Source organism: Sinohyriopsis cumingii, chromosome 12 (assembly GCF_028554795.1).
Source record: "Sinohyriopsis cumingii isolate HCF-2022 chromosome 12, ASM2855479v2, whole genome shotgun sequence".
Lineage (NCBI taxonomy): Eukaryota > Metazoa > Mollusca > Bivalvia > Unionida > Unionidae > Sinohyriopsis > Sinohyriopsis cumingii.
Genome location: NC_142972.1, coordinates 41,110,927 through 41,136,641, shown reverse-complemented (window position 1 = coordinate 41,136,641; position 25,715 = coordinate 41,110,927). Strand labels below are relative to the sequence as shown.

Sequence of the window (25,715 nt, the reverse complement as noted above, 5' to 3'; positions counted from 1 at the left end):
CTCCTTTGACATTATTTTCATACCATTTTCATGTAGAAGTACTGCTGAAAACATCTAGTAATATTGCAACAAAAGTAATTTGTTGCACCATGTTAAGCTGAACTGCTATTTTCCTTACTGACCAGGTATGGCCTCATACAAGTTTTTCACATCACTCCTTTTTATTATTTAAAAAAGCAAGAAATTAGTCAGAGGTGTGGTGGTGGTGGTGGCAGTGGGGGTACAACCATTCTAATGCCTGCATTCTCAGAAAACTTTGGGCCTGCAATGGTCCAAGACTGTAAACTTCTACTGCATATATACCATATATATTCACTTGTAAGTCAAGTCAAACTGTAAACAACAAAGATCCTGATCCACCATAGCATAATGTGCCTGCAGACTAGAGTCTATGTTGTTTGTTCAACTGATTATTCCTAACAAACTGCACAGACCCAGATCTGCCATTGCATTATGCAATGGAAGATCTGGGTCTGTGCAGTTTGTAGCTGGACTTGTCCTATAAGTGAGGATATATGGTATATGACCTTATCATATGCAATTAAGAAAATCTCAATTTTAAGAATGTATTGTAATTTTACAGTTTACAATCTGATTTTAATCAAATGTTTTCTTTTAATATGAAACCATCAGGAGAGAAATTTGTTTTAAGGTATTTAAAATTAGGGTCATTTGTCCAAAAATTTATTTTAAGGTATTTAAAATTAGGCCCATTTGTCCAGAAGATAGATTAATCTGAAGTTTTTAATGACAGCAGTTTGCAAAGTGTTAGCAAAACTGTAAGATAATTCTCGTTTCAAAGAAGTCTTTATTGTTTGAACAAACTTTAAGTTAAATATTATTTTCCTGAAATGGCATGAACCCTGTTTTAATCCAAATGAGCAAATATTTGCTTTGTATGAATGGTCTGAAATTCCATCATCATCAAACTGTTGATTTTTCTACTCCATTCAATGTACAGTGTACACTGTAAATTTTAAGGACAGTTTAGTTTATTCCCTTCACAATTATTATTTTGAGAAATGATCTGGTGAGTGGGATTTTTTTAATTTATATTTAAAAAAATGTTGAATTCTCCAAGTTATTGGGATCTTGTGGACTCTTTAAATGGCATAATCAAGCACAGAAATCATGAATGCCTTAAAAGAATCTGACAATGGATTGTGAACTTTGGACTTCAAAATTAGAGATTTTGATTTTACATAAATTAAAATCCAACCAAAATTTGATCCCTTTTTTCTCTTTGTCCCTTGCCATTTCAAAGAAAAGTGATGGACATAGCATCTGTGTTTCTATCTTCCAAATGACCATCAGACGTTTGGGTGTTTGTTTCTGATCTATAACATTAATCCATTTATTTTGATTGAGAAATTAAACTTTATTTTGATTGAGAAATGAAACTTGTAATCTTATACAGCATCATTAGGTGTGTTGTTCACCACATTGGGGATATGGTCTTCAAGGTCAAGGTCAGGGTTCAATATTTCAAGTTTTTATTTCCATCTGCCCTATAAGCTTAAAACTGAGATAAAAGGATTATACTTGATACATAGAAGGTGTTTTTCATACCACATTATGGATGTTTTCTTCCTGGTCAAGCGCACCACTCAATATTTTACATTTTCTATCACAATTTTACCTTTAAGCTCCTTAACTTTGAAGCCATTTGAAATTAAGGGATAAAACTTCATATACCGCTCCGGTGGCCTAGTGGTTAGAGCGTCTGCCTCGGATGTGGTAGGTCACGGGTTTGATCCCTGGCCGAGTCATACCAAAGACTTACAAAAATGGTACTAAAAGTTGCCTCACTTGGTACTCAGCATTAAGAGGTTAGTGTTAGGACTGGTCGGCCTGGTGTCAGGATAATGTGACTGGGTGGGACATCATGCTAAATATCTGTGGCATGATGCCCCAGTGCTAGACATCACTATAAAATGTCACTCTGCATACATCCTAGCGATATGACTGAAATTTTTTTTTCTCTGGTCAATATTTTAAGGGTTCCTGTTGCTTCTGTTTTAAAAGTAGTTTGATGTACAGTCATGAACAATAGTATGTTTATGTGTCCTAGTTTGATGGCCTCTCATGCATCATAGTCATGGTTTCATATTAAGGTCAAGGTCACTAATACATTTTTAAAAATCATTTTTTCTGCACTTTTCCTCCAGTGTCTACCGAGATAGAGCAATAAAACTTTCCATATCTTCCCAGTAATTTATAGATCTGTTTTAAAGGGTACAGATTTCATGATTGTGAACTTTATCTCACCATAGCTGGTATGCAATAAACAGTTCACTTGATTAACCTCTTATAGTAAATAATTTTTGTCTTTGCAGAAAATCATTTTTCACAAGATGACTTCTGTGTTGTAGACATTGAAAACTCCGTATAATATGTCTATTACACATTCCTGTATCGTTACACCTCAGGATGTCAGGAATGAATTCGTAATTTAATCTTAGGCAAAAACATAACATCATCTGCATCCAAAAGTACTTCAAGGTAGTATCACTTCACCTTTAATATGCTATATTTTGCTGACTAAAAATTATATTTTTCATCATATGAGAAACAGAATATTTGAATGGAATCTCAGTTTTGTACTCATTTCAAATCAAATTTATGAAAGCCATTGAGTGATTTTAATCTTCTGCCGGCCAGATTTGCAAAAGATGCATTATTCAATTTATTTATTAAATTTCAGCTGAAATGAGCATGAGTACACAATCTTCCATTGACCATAAACCGTAATATGTTTATAGTGAACTTTTGATTACCCTCAAAGTTAGTGTATCCATAATGTTGTTATATCAGTTTCATAACAGAAATTGCTCCATCATGTACTGTGAAATTGTTTATTTTCATTGGCATAAATTTTCATGATTTTATGAAAAAAGACATTTTCTAAGCACTTAAATAGATAGAGTGGGGTAGGGGTTCTATTGTCTCCATAGAAAGGATCACTGTATCCATGGTCTTTAAATTTGTGACTTGTGGCAAAGACAATAACCACTCAAGTAAAGCCTGGTGTTACCCTACACCCATTTGTTGATATATCACCACTGTACCTAACTTGTAAAATCTTTAAGATACTTCAGTACAAGTTGTTTTCTCTATATAATGCAGTTTCCTATCATTATAACACTGTTCAAGGGAGCCATAGAACATGCTATAATGAAACTGCTAAATAAAATTATATGCATGGTCCCTCAGTTTTACACTGTACAGAGGAGCCATAAAAATGTACCATGATACACCACATGAGAAATTCACTTCAACTGGTCTAATGAGATCCATGACCATGCCATGTTGTATCACTGACCATGTTATACTGAGCATGTTGTATCAGCAAAATAACCACATTATACTGAGTGTTATATCAGGGACTGTGTTACAATGAGCATGTTGTATCAATAAAATAGGCTTGTTTTACATAGCATTGTATCAGGGATTGTGTTATACTGAGTCTTTTATCAGGTACTGTGTTATGCTGAGCATGCTATATCAGTAAAATAACCATGTTATACTGAGCTTGTTGTATCTGGGGCTGTGTTGTAATGAGCATGTTGTATCAGTAAAATCATCATGTTATACATAGTGTTCTATCAGGGACTGTTATACTGAATGTTTTATCAGGGACAGTGTTATAGTGAGTGTTGTATCAGGGACTGGCATATTGAGTGTGGTATCAGGGACTGTGTTTTACATAATACTTGTATAATGAACTGTTATACTGAGTGTTGTATCAGGGACTGTTTTATGAAGTGTTGTATCAGGGACTGTCATACTGAGTGTTGTATCAGGGACTGTGTTTTACTGAATGATGTATCAGGGACTATCATACTGAGTGCTGTATCAGGACTGTGTTTTACATAATACTTGTATCTGGCCTTTTATACTGAGTGTTGTATCAGGGACTGTGTTTTACATAATACTTGTATCAGGGACTGTGCTTTACTGAGTGTTGTATCAGAGTCTGTGTTTTACTGAGTGTTGAATCAGGACTGTGTTTTACTGAGTGTTGTATCGAGACTGTGTTATACTGAGGTGCTTTACAGTGAGGAACTACCATATGTATAAATTCACATTGCTATACTTTGCTATCTTTTTAGCAATTATTAAACTTCTGATATTCCCTATCAGCATCTGACTGAGACATGTTAAAACTTCCTATTAATGAGCAAATGGACATGAAAGAAGATAAACCACAGAGGCCTTCAAGCGAAATCATTTAACAGAACAAAATGAATAATGTTTAAATTCTAACATCAAAATGAATAATGTTTAAATAATGACATCAAAATGAATAATGTTTAAACTATGACAACAAAATGAATAATGTTTAAATTCTAACAACAAAATGAATAATGTTTAAACTATGACAACAAAATGAATAACATTTAATTTATGACAAGTTTTCACACATTTCCAGCTCCACATCGAATGTTAGACTTTACAAGACACAGTGTTGCATCCAGGACTTTGTAGAAAAGGGAGGGGGTTCTGAGACACTCCTTTTTCCAAAATAGGAAGAGCAGTAAACATTTATGGATAAGAAAATGACCTAAACACAAGCTTTTTTATTACTGGTGATTATTTTTCTGCATCACAAGCCATTTTAAATTATTTCTACCCTTGTAAAGATTCAGCATTCTGCATTAATGCTTATTGGGAATACACACCAACATAATATAAATAATAACCTCTTGAACAGACTGCACTGAGACAGCAACTGTAGAACCCCTCAAGGCAAAAACTACATGGTGTATGTGCAAGGCTGCAAGTTTTATCACAGCTTTGCTGCTGAAGCAATTAAAGTTCCTTGTGCATAGAAACAGCATGGTCGGGTCATCTTAAGGATCCTAGGATATAAACTCATACCCTTTTTAGTCTGAGTCCCACATACCAATCATTAAACCCCAGTGCTGCCCCATTTTTTTTAGTCACCTTTTATGACATAGGAGCAAATTGGGTCATATTCTACATCTTCAAGATTGTAGTGGGGTTTCTTTATAAGATATATGCAGACAAATTGAAATAGCTAATGTAGCATATTTATTTTGCATGATTTCTCTTCTTCTTCATGAATATTTCTTCAGGAGCATCTTACAGAAATGCATGAATTACACAGAAATACACGAATTACACAGAAATGCTTGAATTACACAGAAATGCATGAATTACACAGTCCTGGATGCAGCACAGAAGGAAGCAACGTATAGAGGAAGTTACTGTGAACCAAGAAAGGAACAAAGGAAGAAAAAAAAACTGTGGTTCACATGTCACAGCCACCTCCATTAATTTTTAGGCAAGTATCATAGAGAGATACAAATGAAAACCTTACCACAGAGCAAACATTTTATGACTGCACAGGTCAAGTTAATACACAGTGGTTCAGTAGGAGAGCCTCTCCATAAAATAAGATTATTTGCCAGCACCTTATGTGGTCGAATTTACAACAGGAATTGAATAGAAAATGTTAAAGAGCTTATTTCTCCACCACAATGCCTGAAACTGATCTAAATGAAAAACTCAACCAAGGTGTGACAGTTGAACATGCAAACAAAGGTTGTGTGGTATGACCATAATCACTCCCATTGTGGAGCACAGCAAAGTTCATTTTTTGGAAAAGAAAAGAGAAGATGAAATTTAAGTAAAAGTTCAACTGCACAGTCATATTTTATTCTATTACAGGTTCCAAAATATTTTCATCTCGTTGGGGGTGGGTGGGTAAAAATATTACTGGTTTTGCAAAACATAACAATCAAAACTCACTTATTTCAACTGCAAGAACAAACTTAAAGACCTAATAATGTTTCCTACCTGAAATATTCTCAGCATGTTTTGTATTTTTTAATGTTTTTTCTAATTTCATGTTTGTTTTTGTAATAATTATATTATTATGTTTTTTATCTTATAGGTGTTGTCTAATGTTGTAAAGCACTTAGAGCTTCTAAAGAATAGGCGCTATACAAAGTCCTCATTATTATTATTATTATTATTATTATTATTATTATTATTATTATTATTTTAGTATGTCAGTCATACGCTGACTTAACACAAAGAACATTATTAAATTGTTCTTTAAAATCATGGTTTGATATAACCATGAAACCCCCCACTATTAACACTGTTGAATAAAATTGATGTAGCATAATTTGAAACAGAGCATAGTAGATTCATACAGTTTCTCAGTGTAGTCACATGACTAATGTCTGTTACTAGCCTATGATGGAACATGTATAATGATGACCTAATAAAAGTTGTATTGCTCTGAGAACAAAGTCTGGTTTTATCTGCCTGTTAAGCAGCTGACTGGTATGTCCCCTTCTAGTGGACAATATATCAACAAATAAATCATCAAAAAAAAATGAATTCACAGTAAATCATGTTTTAAGAGATGGCCTCTTCTGCCATTAAACATATCCATTGTCCTTCAAGACATGTGTTCTGTCCTTGTAGTAAAACTTATCCATGCATTAAGAATTTACAATGGGTCAAAACCTGAAATCTTTCAAAATGATCAAATTCAGTGAGTCAGAACAAAACTGCATTTTAAAATATATGTTTAATGGAAAATGTCAAATTTTCCTTCCTGTTTGGTTACAGGCAGCAATTTAAGAACAAGCAATCCATGCTGTACAGGTAAATATTGCATGTCTGGGTGCTAATGTATTTTTAATATCTATTAGTAAATAGTTTGATTTCTGATAACTATGTATTGAAAGAAGGAGGTAAAAGAGAAAAATGAATTTTAGATTCCACTTAATGATGTATATGTACTCTCTCTCTCTCTCTCTCTCTCTGTATATATATATATATATATATATATATATATATATATATATATATATATATATATACGTACGTAGTACATATATATATATATATATATATATATATATATATATATATATATATATATATATATATATATATATATATATATATATATATATATATATATATACAAAAAATTATAGGGCTGGTAGGGAAATTAGAATCACTGTAACATCCACAAAGTTTCATATAAAAAATGAATATGCATATACAGGAAATGGATGATATTTTCTTGATTAAATGAACTGTCCTGAGGCTGCAGTTACTGAACTCCTCTACACAAAAAATACATGGCCCATGTGCAATGATACTTTCATTTACATGGAATGAAATTATGAGCAATGAACTTGCCAATTATATTATTTCCATTTTTTTAAGATATGTACAGATATAATTAAAATGTATTGCATTATAACTTTTTTTTGTACAATTTATCTTGTCCTCCATGTATATTTGTCTGGACCTTCACTTATATTTTTACAGCAGGAAGTTACAGACGTGCACAAATCCCATGACCTAGATAAAACACTAAAGCATGTAACAGATTTAGGAAGTTACTTTCAACCAAGGAAGGAAAGAAGTAGAACAACAAAATCACTAAACTTTGATTTATATATCTGTTAATTTGTTCACATGACACTGCCATATCCAGTAAATGAAAGGTATATACCATAGTGAGATACAACTGGAAATCTTATCCCAGAGCAAACATATGATTGCACAGATCAGCTTAATACCTAATAGTTCAATAAAAGAAGGACTCCATAAAAAAGGATTATTTGCTGGCACCTTATGTGGTCCAATTTATTGGATTAAGAGTCAAAATGTTCAAAAAGGTTCTATTTGAATAGTCAATAAATAATCTTATTAAAATATAAATGAGTTCATCACTGTGCCTCACTGTACTGTGCCTCACTGTGCCTCACTGATACTAACTTAAAGGCAAAACATAACTGAAGATGTAATATACTGATGTAAAGACAAGATAATGCCACTCTTTTTCTGAAAGACAAGAAGAAGCTGAAATAAAACATTAGACTGCAAAGTATCTCATTTCATTCTATTGCAAGTTCAAAATAGGTTGAACTGCTTTACTGGGGGCAGGGGGTGGGGGGCAATGGGGGGTGGTGGGGGGGGGTGGGGATTTCTGATTTTGCATAAAGTGACATTATCAGTATTATTAAATATGAAATATGTTGATTGAGGAAGTGGTCATATTAATTTAATACAAGGATCATTGTGAATTGTAGAAGTGGTCATATTAATTTAATACAAGGATCATTGTGAATTGTAGAAGTGGTCATATTAATTTAATACAAGGATCATTGTGAATTGTAGAAGTGGTCATATTAATTAAACACAAGGATCATTGTGAATTGTAGAAGTGGTCATATTAATTTAATACAAGGATCATTGTGGATTGTGGAAGTGGTCATATTAATTAAACACAAGGATCATTTTGGATTGTGGAAGTGGTCATATTAATTTAACACAAGAATCATTGTGGATTGTGGAAGTGGTCATATTAATTTAATACAAGGATCATTGTGGACAGTGGAAGTGGTCATATTAATTAAACACAAGGATCATTTTGGATTGTGGAAGTGGTCATATTAATTTAATGCAAGGATCATTGTGGATTGTGGAAGTGGTCATATTAATTTAACACAAGGATCATTTTGGATTGTGGAAGTGTTCATATTAATTTAACACAAGGATCAATGTGGATTGTGGAAGTGGTCATATTAATTTAACACAAGGATCATTTTGGATTGTGGAAGTGGTCATATTAATTTAATACAAGGATCATTGTGGATTGTGGAAGTGGTCATATTAATTTAATACAAAGATCATTGTGGATTGTGGAAGTGGTCATATTAATTTAATACAAAGATCAATGTGGACTGTGGAAGTGTTCATATCAATTTGTTGCAAGGATCATTGTGGATTGTGGAAGTGGTCATATTAATTTAACACAAGGATCAATGTGGATTGTGGAAGTGGTCATATTAATTTAATGCAAGAATCATTGTGGATTGTGGAAGTGGTCATATTAATTTAATGCAAGGATCATTGTGGATTGTGGAAGTGGTCATATTAATTTAACACAAGGATCATTTTGGATTGTGGAAGTGTTCATATTAATTTAACACAAGGATCAATGTGGATTGTGGAAGTGGTCATATTAATTTAATACAAGGATCATTGTGGATTGTGGAAGTGGTCATATTAATTTAACACAAGGATCATTTTGGATTGTGGAAGTGGTCATATTAATTTAATGCAATGATCATTGTGGATTGTGAAAGTGGTCATATTAATTTAATGTAAGGATCATTGTGGATTGTGGAAGTGGTCATATTAATTTAATACAAGGATCATTTTGGATTGTGGAAGTGTTCATATTAATTTAACACAAGGATCAATGTGGATTGTGGAAGTGTTCATATTAATTTAATACAAGGATCATTGTGGATTGTGGAAGTGGTCATATTAATTTAACACAAGGTTCATTTTGGATTGTGGAAGTGGTCATATTAATTTAATACAAGGATCACTGTGGATTATGGAAGTGGTCATGTTAATTTAATACAAAGATCAATGTGGATTGTGGAAGTGGTCATATTAATTTAATACAAAGATCAATGTGGATTGTGGAAGTGGTCATATTAATTTAATACAAAGATCAATGTGGATTGTGGAAGTGTTCATATCAATTTATTGCAAGGATCATTGTGGATTGTGGAAGTGGTCATATTAATTTAATACAAAGATCAATGTGGATTGTGGAAGTGGTCATATTAATTTAATACAAGGATCATTGTGGATTGTGGAAGTGGTCATATTAATTTAACACAAGGATCATTTTGGATTGTGGAAATGGTCATATTAATTTAACACAAGGATCAATGTGGATTGTGGAAGTGGTCATATTAATTTAACACAAGGATCATTTTGGATTGTGGAAGTGGTCATATTAACTTAACACAAGGATCATTTTGGATTGTGGAAGTGGTCATATTAATTTAACACAAGGATCAATGTGGATTGTGGAAGTGGTCATATTAATTAAACACAAGGATCATTGTGGACTGTGGAAGTGGTCGTATTAATTAAACACAAGGATCATTTTGGATTGTGGAAGTGGTCATATTAATTTAATGCAAGGATCATTGTGGATTGTGGAAGTGGTCATATTAATTTAACACAAGGATCATTTTGGATTGTGGAAGTGGTCACATTAATTTAACACAAGGATCATTTTGGATTGTGGAAGTGGTCATATTAATTTAATACAAGGATCATTGTGGATTGTGGAAGTGGTCATATTAATTTAATACAAAGATCAATGTGGATTGTGGAAGTGGTCATATTAATTTAACACAAGGATCATTTTGGATTGTGGAAGTGGTCATATTAATTTAATACAAGGATAATTGTGGACTGTGGAAGTGGTCATATTAATTTAATACAAAGATCAATGTGGATTGTGGAAGTGGTCATATTAATTTAATACAAAGATCAATGTGGATTGTGGAAGTGTTCATATCAATTTATTGCAAGGATCATTGTGGATTGTGGAAGTGGTCATATTAATTTAATACAAGGATCATTGTGGATTGTGGAAGTGGTCATATTAATTTAACACAAGGATCATTTTGGATTGTGGAAGTGGTCATATTAACTTAACACAAGGATTATTTTGGATTGTGGAAGTGGTCATATTAATTTAACACAAGGATCAATGTGGATTGTGGAAGTGGACATACTAATTTAATACAAGAATCATTGTAAATGGTCACACTGAATTAACATTAGGATCACTGTTAATTGGTTCTTTTGATTCATGACTTGTAAATAACTATAAAATCCATAAAATTAATATACATGTACCTTGAAAAGTAGTGAATTTGTGGTATGTGTGTTTGACACATAATTAGTTAATATGTGCAATAATCAGTAAATTTTGTATTGAGTGTATGTGTGTTGTAGGGTTTTACAGCACTTTAAAATCATAGTGGCTAAAGCACAAGTTACTAACTAAAGGTAAAGTCAGAAATATACATTTTTTTCTTCAAAATTCTGTTTTTAGAGACCACCCTTCAGCCATTATGCATTGATCTCTTTATACAGGTGCATGTATAAAGAATCTAGTCTTAAATGAACAGTGGTCTCTGATAACCATAGTCTTAAGTCAGGTTTTACAGTAAACATAAACCAGTCTTATGAAGCCATCTCAGGGGCAGTATAAATATGTCCTTTTAAGACAGGTGGGTTTTAAAAATACCTTTCTTTAATTTGATATAATGGACCTTGAAATAAACTTGCTGTTTAAGGCAGGTGATAGCCTAATAAAGGTAACCTGTACAGGTAGGTCTGACATGGTAGTTTTTGTGAGCAGGAAACACTTTTACTCTTGATAATGACAAACAGTATGCTAAATTCTGAGACAATGAAGTTGTGTTATAAAGGCACTTTTAAAAATGTTACACTCAGCACATTCTGGTGTTGAAATATAATAAACTCGCCTTCTGTGAGCTTAAGTGTGACAACAGACATCTAATCTAAACATGAAATCTTTTTACATAATCAAATTTAATGAGCCAGATCAAAGCTACATTTTAAAATATTGTGAAAAAATATATAATTTACCTTCTGTTACACACATGTGTCAATCTAAGAACTCTAATGAGTGCACGCTGTCCAGGTAAATATTGCATGTCTAGATGTCTGTATGATAATGTAGATGTCATGTCTACACTCTGTTAGTAATTATTTATATTTCTGGTATCAAAGTATTCAAACAGGAGGTAATGCAAAAGACAAAATATAGGTCAATTTATTTATTTACATGTACTATGTTGTCTGTCTGCTTGTCTGTCTCTCTGTCATATATATATATATATATATATATATATATATATATATATATATATATATATATATATATATATATATATATATATATATATGTGTGTTTTTTTTCTTCAGATAAGTCAGCATAAAAGATAACTATCAAAATGTTGTGCTTAACTTGTGCTCATGGTATTTTTCATTGATGTTTATTACAGATCATTATTGTTATTATTATTATTATTATTATTATTATTATTATTATTATTATTATTAACTATAATTATCTATGTACTTGAAAAAAACTCCAGGTAATGCAGTCCCATGGCTCATGATTTTTCTGTTTTATCTTATTCTGGTAGATATTTTTCATGCTACCTTATTTCAAAAAATCAAATTGCAGATTATATATCTGCACAGAAAGAAAGAAAAAGTGGGATTAGTAAACAACCGTTATTTAACTGTCATTAAGATTCCTTTGAATTTTGTATGCAGAATTTTCAATGCCGCAAAATAACAAAAAGAATAAACAGCAAAGAAATTATATAATTTACAATATGCTTCATCACACATGGCCCAATAAACATGCAAGGCTTGGTTCCCACTGCGAAATTTCCAGTAGATGCCAAAATTACATCTACAGTCTTAAATTTTGATTGTAATTAAAACATGTGACTCATTTTGCAAAAGACAAAGGTGAAAAAAATCAGTACTTAAAATAGAAATTTCATAAATTTTATACAAATTAATAACCATTTGGGACAAGTAGTAGCCATTTGGAACCATTAGTAGCCATTTTGGGGCAATTAGTACCTATTTTGGGGCAATTAGCAGCCATTTGGGAAATTTACTAGCCATTTGAGACAATTAGTAGCCATTTTGGGAAATTTAGTAGCCTTTTGGAAAATCTAGAACCAGTTGAGAAATTTAGTAGCCAGGGGATATTTTGGCTACAACTGTGTTTTTGCCAGTCTCTGTTTGACTGTACATCAAACTTGTCAAATTATCAGTAAATTTAATGAAAATTAATAATGTATTTGCTCATTTATTTTGATGTAGTTATGTGTCCAGTGTAAACAGAGTAGAGCCAGATCTGTGAACACATATGCAAAGCAGAACTGGATTGATGCTGATCATTGTCCTCAGGATTTTATGACAATTGTCCAAACCCTGAACTACCAGTGTAACTGTTATTTAAACATTTCAGAATATTAGTGCACTGTATAAAAAACTTCTCATATAAGTGAACAGTACATAAGTGCATCCCCTCAAAGTATTCCCCATACACCTGTACACACTTTCTATGCCTGATTATACAATTAGTATATCCCATTTTGTATTCAGTTTTTAGTATGTTCTTCATACACTGGAAAACTGCATTGTGGCTTTCAAATCATCTGTCCCTCTATAAATCTTTGATAACAGGGTTCAGCCAAATATAAATTGGAGTTTAATCAGAGCTTTTTGGAAGGATGTGACAATGTTTGGATACTGTACTCCTTCTGGAGGTCTGTCACTTTGGAGGCATATAAATGTCCAGGGTGCACCTGGATGACCATGCCATTTGCACTGAAAAAGCAAATTTATGTTTCATAACCTGTTTCACTTTCATCCAAATGTCCCTGGTCACTCTTTTTATAATCAACTGCAGCTATCAACAAATGAAGGACTCATCTTGCACAAACCTTTCTGAACTTCAAATAATTCTTTACCATATTGAAAAAAGATGATGAATACATGCCATGATGATGAAAAGATTCTCCACTGTGTTGAGCATCTTTACAAGTCACTTTTCATTCACCAATTGAATGCAATGGTCTTTCAGAACATGGGTCATCTTTCATGGATTTGAAGTCATCTTTAAAACGATGAGGCCATCTCAGTATTGTAGTATAAGACAAAGTGTTATGTATATTTGATTTAATTTAATTGTTTATCCAATGTTTTAATTTTTTTTTAAATGTTATTTTTTTTACATTTTATTCCATTGCATGCTTTTGTAATGTAATGATGTTTATTGGACTAAATTGTTTTTTTAAAATTAAGTTCAGTTCTGTTTGACCTGACTAAATTTAATTTTCATTGGTAAACACCTAATAATAGCAACACTGTATCTAGTTTCTGACATTAATTTATTACTAGGCAACAGCCTAGCTGGAGATAATGTTGTGGATAATCCACTTGTAACTGACAATCCTTGATTGGATCAGAAAGTTGATCCTTTTGAAAAAGAATTCCCTGATTTATACCCAGCTTGTGCAGTTATTAGAGCTATGGCAAAGAAAGCTCTTGAGAATGAAGTTGATCAGGAACGTATTCCTTTAGCTGACACATGCATTGGTCTGGCTTTTGATGAGGTCACTTTCACTCCTTGTTTGGATCAATCAGAAGGTATTGATCACAGTGATCCTCTGTTAATGACTCATTCTCTTTTTTCTAATCAGGGTGATAAATGATAATCACATGTCATCAAACAGGAAAAAGATCCTGAGATCTCTTGTTTGTTTCAAAAAGCCATTACTGAAACTGAAGCCACTGAAGTACCTGACTGTTATTTTATAAAAAATCGGATTCTTATGAGAAAATGGAGACCTCCCGAGGTACCTGCTGGTGACGAGTGGTCAGTGAACTATCAAATTGTAGTACCAAAATGATACAGACAGGAAATACCTAGTCTGGCCCATGAAAATCCTTTGGCTAGTCATTTAGGGATTAATAAAACTTATCACAAGATCTTGAATCACTTCTATTGGCCAAAAATTAAAAGTGATGTTTGTAAATACTGCAGATCTTGTCATACTTGTCAAATGGTAGTAAAACCCAATCAGAAGATATCTAAGGCTCATCTGCAACCTATTCCTGCATTTGACGAACCATTTAGCAGAATAATGGTAGATTGTGATGGTCCCTTACCTAAGACCAAGTCAGGAAACAATACCTGTTGACAATAATGTGTGTGTCAACAAGGTTCCCAGCGGCAATTCCTTTGGGGAATATTAAATCTAAAACAATAGTAAAAACTTTGATAAAGATTTTTACTCTATTTGGCCTTCCCAAATCTGTCCAATCTGATCAAGGGTAAAATTTTAGGTCTGGAATTTTCCATCTAGTTATGTTTGAATTTGGCATCCAGCAATTCAAGTCAAAAGTGACATTATGGTTTGACAGAACTACAATGGAGAGAACTTTTGAGTCTAGTAATAGAATTCTGTCTCTCTTGCTCATTCTTCAAAATTTTCTTCAGATTAGGTATTACGGTTCATATAAAGTTAAGAAGAAAATGTGTTAAATTATAATAATAGTACTCCTGGGATGTAAATAAATTAAAAGGAGTACCAGTATGTCGAGAGATATAGCCAGGTTAATCATGCAATTAATTTCGTTGTACCTATCACACTCAGTGAGGATTTAAGTGAAGGGATGCAATTGGACTGATCTTGAGCGATAAATCTTCAGAATTTTGAAATTATAAATAATCTAGACCAGAAACTTTTACATTTGCAACAACAAGAAAGGAATGAACTTAAACAGTTGTTACTTGAATATGAGCACTTACTTCCAGATATTCCTACAAGAACAAACTTTTTCATGACGTTGAAATTGTAAATTCCACACCTGTTAAACAACACCCTTACAGTATGAACCCTCTCAAACAGGAATACTTGAAAAAGAAATTCAGTATATGCTGGAGAATGATTTCATAGAGCCCAGTAAAAGTGACTAGAATTCACCATGTATACTTGTTCTGAAACCAGAAAAAACTTTTCATATGTGCACTGATTATAGGAAGATGAAAAGTGTGACTAAATCAGATTCATTTCAATTGCCAAGAATCAATGACTGCATTGACAAAATCAGAAATGCAAAGTATGTCACCAAATTTGACCTCAAAGGATTTTGGCAAATTTCATTAATGGAAAGAGCAACAGAAATTTAGGATTCACGACTCCAGATGGACTTGATCAATATAAAGTGATGCCATTTGGGATGAAAGGTTCACCATGTACTTTTCAACATCTTATGAACATGACTACCTCTGGTCTAGAAAATTGTGATGCTTACATTGATGATGTCATCATCTACAATGACACCTGGAAAGAACATTTAGCAACAATTCAGAAATTCTTTGGCAGACTCACTGATGCAAGTTTGACAATTAATTTATCCAAAAGTGAGTCGCTGCCATGCTTGTGGAACATTTCTAGGACATATCGTGGGATGTGTTGACATGGACAAGTTAAACCTGTAGATGCTAAGGTCAAGGCTATCTCTGAATTCCCTGTGCCTGTTAGTAAAAAGCAACTGATGCAATTTTTAAGTATAGCTGGATACTATCGGAAATTTTGTTTCAATTTTTCCATAACTGCTGAAACCTTGACAAATTTATTGAGCAAGAAAACTAGGTTTCATTGGACTGAAAAATGTCAGGAGGCTTTTGATAAGTTAAAAGCCATACTTAAGAGTGTGCCAGTTCTTACAGCTCCAGATTTCAGCCAACCATCTAAACTGTCTGTTGATGCAAGTGATGTTGGGGTTGGAGCAAGAAGATAAAAATGGTGTTGATCATCCAGTAAGCTATTTTTCTACGAAATTAAATAAGCACAAGAGAAATTATTCAACAATTGAGATGAAATGTTTGGCTTTGATATTAACATTATAACATTTTGAAGTTTACATTAGTTCAGCTCCTTCTCTGATTATTGTGTTTATTAATCACAACCCCCTTACTGTCATCGGCAAGATGAAACACAAAAAATCAAAGATTATTAGGGTAGAGTTTGTTGTTACAGGAATATAATATTGACATCAAGCAGATCAAGGGAAAAGACAATTTAATAGCAGATGCACTTTCCCATGTATAGAAATATTATTTCATGTACACTTTGTATCATACATAAGATTTTTTTAAAAAATGTTATTATATAAAATGTTTTTTTTCTTTTATGTATATTTGATTTAACTTAATTGTTTGTCCTATGTTTTACCTTTTTTATTTTTTATTCTATTACATTCTATTGTAATGTAATATTGTTTATTGGATTTTATTATTTTGTTTAGAATTAAGTTTAGTTTTATTTGGCCTGACTTTTTAAAATTTTCATTGGTAACCCCCTAATAATAGCAATACTGTATCTAGTTTCTGACCTTGATTCAGAACCAGTGACAGTTTTAGTAAACAACTTTTTTGTACAAAAAATTATATTCTTTCTCAGAGTAAGAAATATTATGTTAAGTCATGGCCATACCTGGATTACGTGATATTTATCATGTAAGAAACTTTAATTTTTAAGATATTAACCCCCATCTGGGAATCTGTTTCACTACTTAGTTATACTTATTACTGATGTATTAAGAAAGAATTGTCAAGTTGTTTATGTTGTGTCCAGTTTGGGCTAATTATTTAATTTTCTTCAGATTATTTTGAATTCAAGTGATTCTGTTCCCTGGAAATACTAAAGTGCTCTAAATTAATTCTTGGACAAGGACATTTATCAAAATTGATACAGAATTTAAAAAACTGGAATGATATTTTCTGTGAGTCAACAAGAGACTGTTGATACTATCACTTCACAGGTTAAAACAGACATCATCGTCTTCCATTTTGGATTTCATTGGGATTCGAACTCGGTTTCATTCAGGACTTTTTATTACTAGGACTTCTATATTTTAATTCTTGGATTTGATTCATAAAATTACAAGTTTATTTTCTCATTTTTCAGTTGATGTTCTACGGGAAACAATTATTTTTTAAATTTTACAAAGCTTGCTGTCTTCAATTGTTTCCTGTTCCTTTTTGTAAGAGCCTAGACTCGTAAGAAAAGAATTACATTATAAACTTCATCCAAGTCAGCATTAATGTTAGTGAGAGAGTACACTAAGAGTGACCAGATTTTACAGTATGCTCTCTGATTGGTAGCAGAATTATTCTCCTCAAACATTTTTACATCACAGTCATTTTACTGTTACATCATATGCATATATCTGCCAATGTAATGCCAGGCATGCTGTAGACACCGCTGCAGTTCATTCTATACAACATTATTTTGTCCATCAATCAGCATTAGATTAATTGACAAGTTCAAAGACACAAAGAAATTAAAAGAAAATATTCTGAAGTTTTAAAATACCTCTCATATATCAGCAGATCTGGCCTGGACATTAAATAAATCTTCCATCTTGAGTTTCAGCCTTAGATTTTGTTTCACCCAATCACAAAGAATATTACTTTTTGAAATCTCATTTGTGATTGGCTGAGGGTGGAAATAAACTCAAGCTCAAAGCTTTCTGATCTCCAGGCATTGATTTATGTTTCTGTTGGCTCAGTTCTAAGTACAGAATTCTTATTACAAATTTTCATGCAAAGCTGATTGTCATTATGTATTTTGTATGGATACTGTTGAACCCCTTTTATCAAAACCCTACAGGACCAATAAAAAATATTCACAATGAAATGAATTTCCTTATAAACTGTATTACCAGAACTTCAATATATATGGAATGGAAAAATATATGGAAAAATGTTTAATATGCTTTCCTTATTACAAATATGCATGAGTATATTAAATACTTATATTACTTTACCATTTGTATGTACATAACTCCCTCACTATAAGAAACTTCATAATAATGCATTTCCTGCTAACTAAGGTAAGGTCAGGGATCCCATCTCATTCACTGATTACAAGTATGTATCACTTCAATCATGATAAGGTAGTATGACTCCCATGGACAGACAATAATGTTTGTGTTCCTCTCTAATTCATTATATTTTTTCATGTATAAAAGAATAAATTGCAGTTGAAAAAGAAAATATATTTTTCTATCTTATTTTTGAGTAAAATCAATTGCAAGTTTTTAATAATGAAAAGATTTTAGATTGAAATATCAAGTACCATATTCACTCGCTTATAAGTCAAGTTCAAGGGCAAACTGCACAATCCCAGATCTACTGTTGCATAATACATAGACAGCAATAATCAGCAGAACAAACAACAAACTGTTACATTATGTGAAGGCAGATCAGGGTCTATATTGTTTGCTGCTGGTCTCAATTTGTAAGCTAGTATATAAGATAGAAAAATAACTATCTCATATGATTTTCATAGATTTATGATTTTCAATCCTTAGTAGTAAACAAGCAATAGACAAATCAGTATTGTTGCAAATTTAGTCTCTTTGCCACATTTGTAAATTTTTTTACTAACTTTGTTGAAATCTAATAATTTTATTTTAACATGCTGTACTTTACCTGAAGAGTGTCTCCCTATTCCTCCATACTTCATTCTGTCTGAGGGTCTTCCATGTCATTATTGCTAGCAGTCCCACAAAGCTGGCTATTATTAGAATCCTGTGTTGGCTCCACCTCCTCAGCAAAGTGTGCACACCCACCCCTACAGCCAGACAGAACCCCAAACTGCAATAAAGAAAAATAAAAAATCAGAAAGTTAGAAATAATTCACCATTTTAATTAACTTTTATTTTCATACACTGTGTGCTTTTTTTGTGGTCTAATTTTGGTATCCTGTGTGCCTTGATTTTGTCTCATCTTCATACCCTGTGTGCCTTGATTTAGTCTCAATTTGGTACTCTGTGTGCCTTGATTTTGTCTCATCTTTATACCCTGTTTGCCTTGATTTTGTCTCATCTTCATACCCTGTGTGCCTTGATTTAGTCTCAATTTGGTACTCTGTGTGCCTTGATTTTTGTCTCATCTTTATACCCTGTGTGCCTTGATTTTTTCTCATTTTGGTACTCTGTATGCCTATGTTTGTCTCATTTTGGTATATTGCATGCCTTGATTTAGTCTCATTTTGGAACTCAAGCTGTGTGTCCTGTACCTATTTCATATGAATGCAAAATCAAACAAGCATCATGCTCAGACTGAATAATACAAGGAAAACACTTTGATGAAAACTTTTAATAAAAGGAAGTCAACAGGATCACATTGAGCACTGGCAAATTTCCAGAAAGCATTCGCCACTGTCCCCTTTCTGATATCTTGTCCATTGACCTACTTGGATACAATAGAAAATAATTATGATTTGATTTACATGAATATGTCAAGGAAGATGTGAACATTATTTGCTTTCTGTGTTTAATAGTCCTTTACAAAAAAGCTGTAACTTTTGTGCAGAAACCACTATTCTTCCTTAAGTCACATTGACATGATTCTTCCTTACTGTAAACTATCCTGAATGTTTGGTCCAGGTTGGTGATGTAGAAATTATGTTATTATGAAGAAATAAATTTTCTTTTTTCAGCCACAGTCACTTTTTCCTGTTTGTCTCCAAAATCAGTAGTCTTCTTCCCTAAGCCAGGTGTGTGTGTGTGTGTGTGTGTGTGTGTGTGATTAGGACTTTTAAAGTAGCTTTAACTATTTTTCAGTCATATCACTATGATGTCTGCTTTGTGGCAGTTTATAGTGTTGTCTAGCACTGGGGCATCATGTCACAGACACGCAGCATGATGTCCCACCCAGTCACATTATCCTGACTCCAGGCTGACCGCCTAGTGAGGCAGCTGTTAGTACCATTTTTGTAAGTCTTTGGTATGACTCAGCCGGGGTTTGAACCCACGACCTCCCACTTCTGAGGCAGACGCTCTAACCACCAGGCCACCAGAGCAGTGTCCCTAAGCCAGGTGCAAGCAGTCCACAAAATTTAGTCCTGGTAAGTAAAGAAGAACTAAGTTTTATGTAGAAACCATTTTTCTTCTTTGAAAGTGAGATTTATCTTGGACCTTTTGACCTGAAATGTTTGGAGATGTATTTCTTAAACCAATTGCAAGCACATGGCTTGGAAAGTACAGATGGTGGAGAACTTAAGTTATTGTGCAAAAACTATTTTTCATTTTTCAGTCACATTGACCTTGTTGTTTGATTGTTTTGACTCCAACATGAACAAAGTTCCTTCTTACAGCGGGTGCAAGCCATCTGCCAAGTTTTGATAACTGTAGATGAGGTATTATGTGGAAATTAAATTGGCATTAGACATGACACGCACACGTATGTATGTATGCATGCACAGACATACACACATACATACACACATACATACATACATACATACATACATACATACATACATACATACAATACATACATACATACAGACAGACAGACAGACATACATACAGACAGACAGACAGACAGATAGATAGACATACATACATACATACATACATACATACATACATACATACACCAGTTACAGAAGACCTCACATGAAATGCAATCCACTCTTGTAATACCAACTCAATTACACATACAATTTACACAGTTAATGTGCTGATAGTAACCTGAAGCAATATACAGTGTATAGTCATTACATGGAAAGTTTATCACCATAATCACCATATTAAAAAATATATTCCTAATGTCAACTTCACAGGTTGGAAGGGCCTTCTGTATACCACGATGTGTCCCCTCGCTAAGTTTCATGACTCTAAAGGTAAAATAGTATGCATAAAACACACCAAAGTCATCAGTCATGTAGTATTCAGGTACATATAATGCATGAGCAAAGCCAGTATAAGTATAGGTAACATTGCCATCCTTTTTGTTGTAATAGTGTAGTACTAATAGAGGTGCATATCCTCATCAAGTTTCATGCTTCTAGCGTGAACTGTGCATCAGAAATGAACATCAAAGTAACATATGTACAGGTATCATTTAATTACATTTGCCTTTGGACCCAAGTACATGCCCACAAGTACCAAAAAGGTATGAAGTACATACAAATTATCCCTAAAATCCTTTCCTAGGGTAATATGAGAGTTTATTTTGAACTTTTATTTTAAGAATGTACTTTTTGGATGCACCATAGTTATATTAGAAATAGTAAACCATTTTCAAATGGGTATAACTGAAATATAAATTTGTAAGGTACATATGATAAATTGTAAGTTTAAAAAAAAAAGAAATGCTTACTTTTTAGGTAATTTTTAATGGCAGAATGTACAATATAGGTATATCAAAGTATTGCAAAAGTTGAAAATATTTCTGTAAGGACACCCCAGTTTTAAATAACTCTTTTATATATATCTTTATATGTGATTTCTGTACCAAATTTCCTTTCTGCCTAATTAGTAAAAATTTACCCCCCCCCACCCAGTCTTATACCATATGAAATATTTCTCTCCTATCAAGCAGGACAGGTTTTACAAGTAGTTACATAAGACACAATAACTCATTTAACACAAGTTTAATGAAGCAGTGTTGGTTATAAATCAGCCTATTTAGTACCAACCATTAATCATCTTTTTATGGGGTGGTGGAGGGGTGTGTATTTTCTTTCTGTCTTGGATATATTGTATTCTTTTATCTCAAGATAATTTTTAATTCAACCAATATGATGGAAAGAACTGTTTTTTTTCCCCTAAAAATCAGAGCAAAAGCATATTTTAAAACCTATTTGGGACCCATAATTCTTTCCCCCAATAAATCCCTGGACCCACCCAGAAAATTAAATGGTTGATTCCTTATAGCAGAAAAAGTAATGACCTGTATCCTGTACAGAAAAAGAAGTCATATATTATACATTTGTCTTTTCTTTATAATTACATTACTGAACAACGCTTATTCAAATTCAGTTTTCTTTCAAACAATAATGTCTGTATATTGTAAACTGATGTCAAAAATCTGTCACAGGTATGTTCCTTTTTTGTTTATTGCACCACCTGAGATTGTACCTGTGAAAAGAGGTGAACCTGAACAGATCACTTTACATTTTACTGTTAAATGTTCATTGATACTTGATTAGGATATCTGAATATCATTGTGTGGTCTACATGTCTTATTCATTCTATGAAGCACCTCCATCTTATAAGCACCCCACCCTTATTTCAAATATTTCAGGTCATTTGCATAATTTCATAGTAAAGTAATTTATTTAACATTAACAAAATGCTGCTGAAAAAATGTTTTGTTTGTAGATTTCTGTTTTTAACTGTTTAATGTAGAATACTTTGTCCATTGCAAAGGAGGCAGCTCCATTGTTTGTAATTATTGCAACAGGATAACTAGGCTCCTTGAAAAAACATACTAAGACCAAATACAGAAAGTGTCTGCCCATTTACTGACACTTGTTACAGGATTAGTGATGACTTTCGGGTTTTATATTTTGGATATTTGTTCCCAACACAAGCTCTATACTAGATGTGCATAAGTGTTTATCCTTTTATGTCAAACAAACATTTGGCATAGCACACTGGGACCATTACATGCTCCACACAAAGCCATAGCATAGTGTATGGCTCCCTTAACACATATGCAATACTGTTTGAAGCATGTTACAGGCCCCTGTCTTCCATATTACTGTCACATTTTAGGATTTCCTTTAAAGCACAATTTCTTTATTTACACTAGTTATAATGCTCCTATTCATTGGGAATGATCAGAGCTTTGAAAGCCAAAATTTTATTTTTCACATTATGAACAACGTAGCTATATTGATTTACATTACATATTATAAAACAGACATACCAATAATAACATTTTTATAGGACAGAAGCTGAAAACTGACTAAATTCAAGGCAGAATTAGGCAGGCTCTCCATTGAATTTTTCTGATGATTACATATAGTTCAGTTAACAATGCAGTTTTAGGGTAAGGAGACGTGTGCATAGGATCAACATTTTACCCCAAGTGTACACTAGTTTTCCAGTGGGATCTAACTGCAACCTGCATGGACTTGGATATGCCATCACATAACATATATGGGTCTGTGCAGCTTTCTTAGGAGTAATCAGTAAAACAAGCAACATAGACCTCGATCTGATGGCACATTATGCGATGTCAGATCAGAATTGTTTTATGCAGGTTGACCCGACTTGTATGTTGGTGTACACAGTATTTACCCCAAAAATGAATTTCCTAAGCATCCTGGTTTTATATTAGTTTGAGTATGGTATCTGTGTAAAAACATTATTTTGATAATGAGAGCAAATATTTGGATTTCTCTGACCAAATGTACATCCTGGTTTAATTTTCTCTCCATATTGGAGTTGGTTGGAGGAATCAATTGTGCACATCAGCTGAATCATTCTAAGTATAAAAATGGTTATTGTGTTATGCCATGTTAGTTACAGTAAAGACTTCAATAAATCTGTAGAGCTTGTGGTATTGTGTTATGCCATGTTAGTTACAGTAAGGACTTCAATGAATCTTTAGATCTTGTAATATTGTGTTAAGCCATGTTAGTTATAGTAAGAACTTCAATGAATCTTCAGAGCTTGTAGTATTGTGTTTTGTAATGGTATAGTAAGGACTTCAGTGAATTTGTAGAATGTATAATATTGTGTTATGCCATGTTAGTTATAGTAAGGACTTCAATAAATCTTTAGAGTATGTAATATTGTGTTATGCCATGTTAGTTGTAGTAAGGACTTCAATAAATCTTTAGAGTATGTAATATTGTGTTATGCCATGTTAGTTGTAGTAAGGACTTCAATAAATCTTTAGAGTATGTAATATTGTGTTATGCCATGTTAGTTGTAGTAAGGACTTCAATAAATCTTTAGAGTATGTAATAGTGTGTTATGCCATGTTAGTTATAGTAAGGACTTTAATAAATCTTTAGAGTATGTAATATTGTGTTATGCCATGTTACTTGTAGTAAGGACTTCAATAAATCTTTAGAGTATGTAATAGTGTGTTATGCCATCTTAGTTGTAATAAGGGCTTCAATAAATCTTTAGAGTATGTAATAGTGTGTTATGCCATGTTAGTTATAGTAAGGACTTTAATGAATCTTTTGAGCATGTAATGAAAAATTCAACCAGTGCACCTAATTGCCTTATAATATAATTAAATAATTCATGAATTATTACCTCACAAATTCATTCAGATCTTTGAGGTTTATTCATAGATTTTATAAACTTGTGACTAATGAATTTCTGAATATTTAATTGTACAGTTATATTATCTTCAAATAAAGAATATATTGTAGAAGATGTTTCAGATGGGACAAATATTGTTCTGAAAATTGTTACCACTGTTTAAAATGATGCTTTGATAACAGACTTGTGAATATCAAGACTGCATTAATACACCTTAATCCATCTAACAGGCTTGTGGATATCAAGACTGCTTTAATACACCTTAATCCATCTAACAGGCTTGTGGATATCAAGATTATTTTAATATACCTGAATCCATCTTACTGCTGAAAATGTATTAAGTTGTTCAAGAAGCAGGTACAAAAAAAAGCACAAAATCTATCATTAAATCTTTTTTCAGATGAATGATCTTTCGAATGTTAAAAAATCCAGTTGAATGATTATTTCTCTTCACTGACTGTGTTGTAATGTTAAAAAAATTGAACTAATTGAACTAATTTTGAAAAGAGAGAAAGAATATTGATAGTTACAGTACTTTGAATTCACAACTTTTTCTTTGAGTAGACTACCAATGTTTTTAGATTTTGTGTTTGCTACAAAAAACACAAATGTTTAGAAACATGATCCTCCTATGGTACCAAATCAACTGACCATTTTCCCAATCTACAAATTTAAGTATTGTAAAAAAAAAATTAATTAAAATTTAAAAAAAGTTAATACCCATTAAAATAAATGACTGAACAGTAGAAAGAATTTTAGTTCAACTAGATATAGATTCAGCCATATACATGCGTACTCCCATGCTTCAAGTAACAATTCCCCTTATAGTACATATAGACCAGCCATTTCCAAATCCTCCCATGCTTCAAGTAACAATTCCCCTTATAGTACATACAGACCAGCCATTTCCAAATCCTCCCATGCTTCAAGTAACAATTCCCCTTATAGTACATACAGACCAGCCATTTCCAAATCCTCCCATGCTTCAAGTAACAATTCCCCTTATAGTACATACAGACCAGCCATTTCCAAATCCTCCCATGCTTCAAGTAACAATTCCCCTTATAGTACATATAGACCAGCCATTTCCAAATCCTCCATTTAGTTTGCTAAAATCAATCATAATCTTCCACCTGAAATTCCACTTTCTAATGTCATTTTTGGCAATTATTTCAGAAATTTAA

At 32.7% G+C, this 25,715-nt stretch overlaps 1 protein-coding gene across 1 annotated transcript in view; it reads right to left on the bottom strand.

The window, feature by feature from the left end:
* LOC149786319 (protein O-mannosyl-transferase TMTC1-like) overlaps window positions 1–25,715 on the bottom strand; it is a 138,938-nt gene that overhangs the window by 30,231 nt on the left and 82,992 nt on the right. The window contains exon 9 of the mRNA XM_089976720.1: window positions 18,944–19,108. Within this exon, the coding sequence (XP_089832846.1) occupies window positions 18,944–19,108 (165 nt within the window). The remainder of the gene's footprint in view (window positions 1–18,943; window positions 19,109–25,715) is intronic.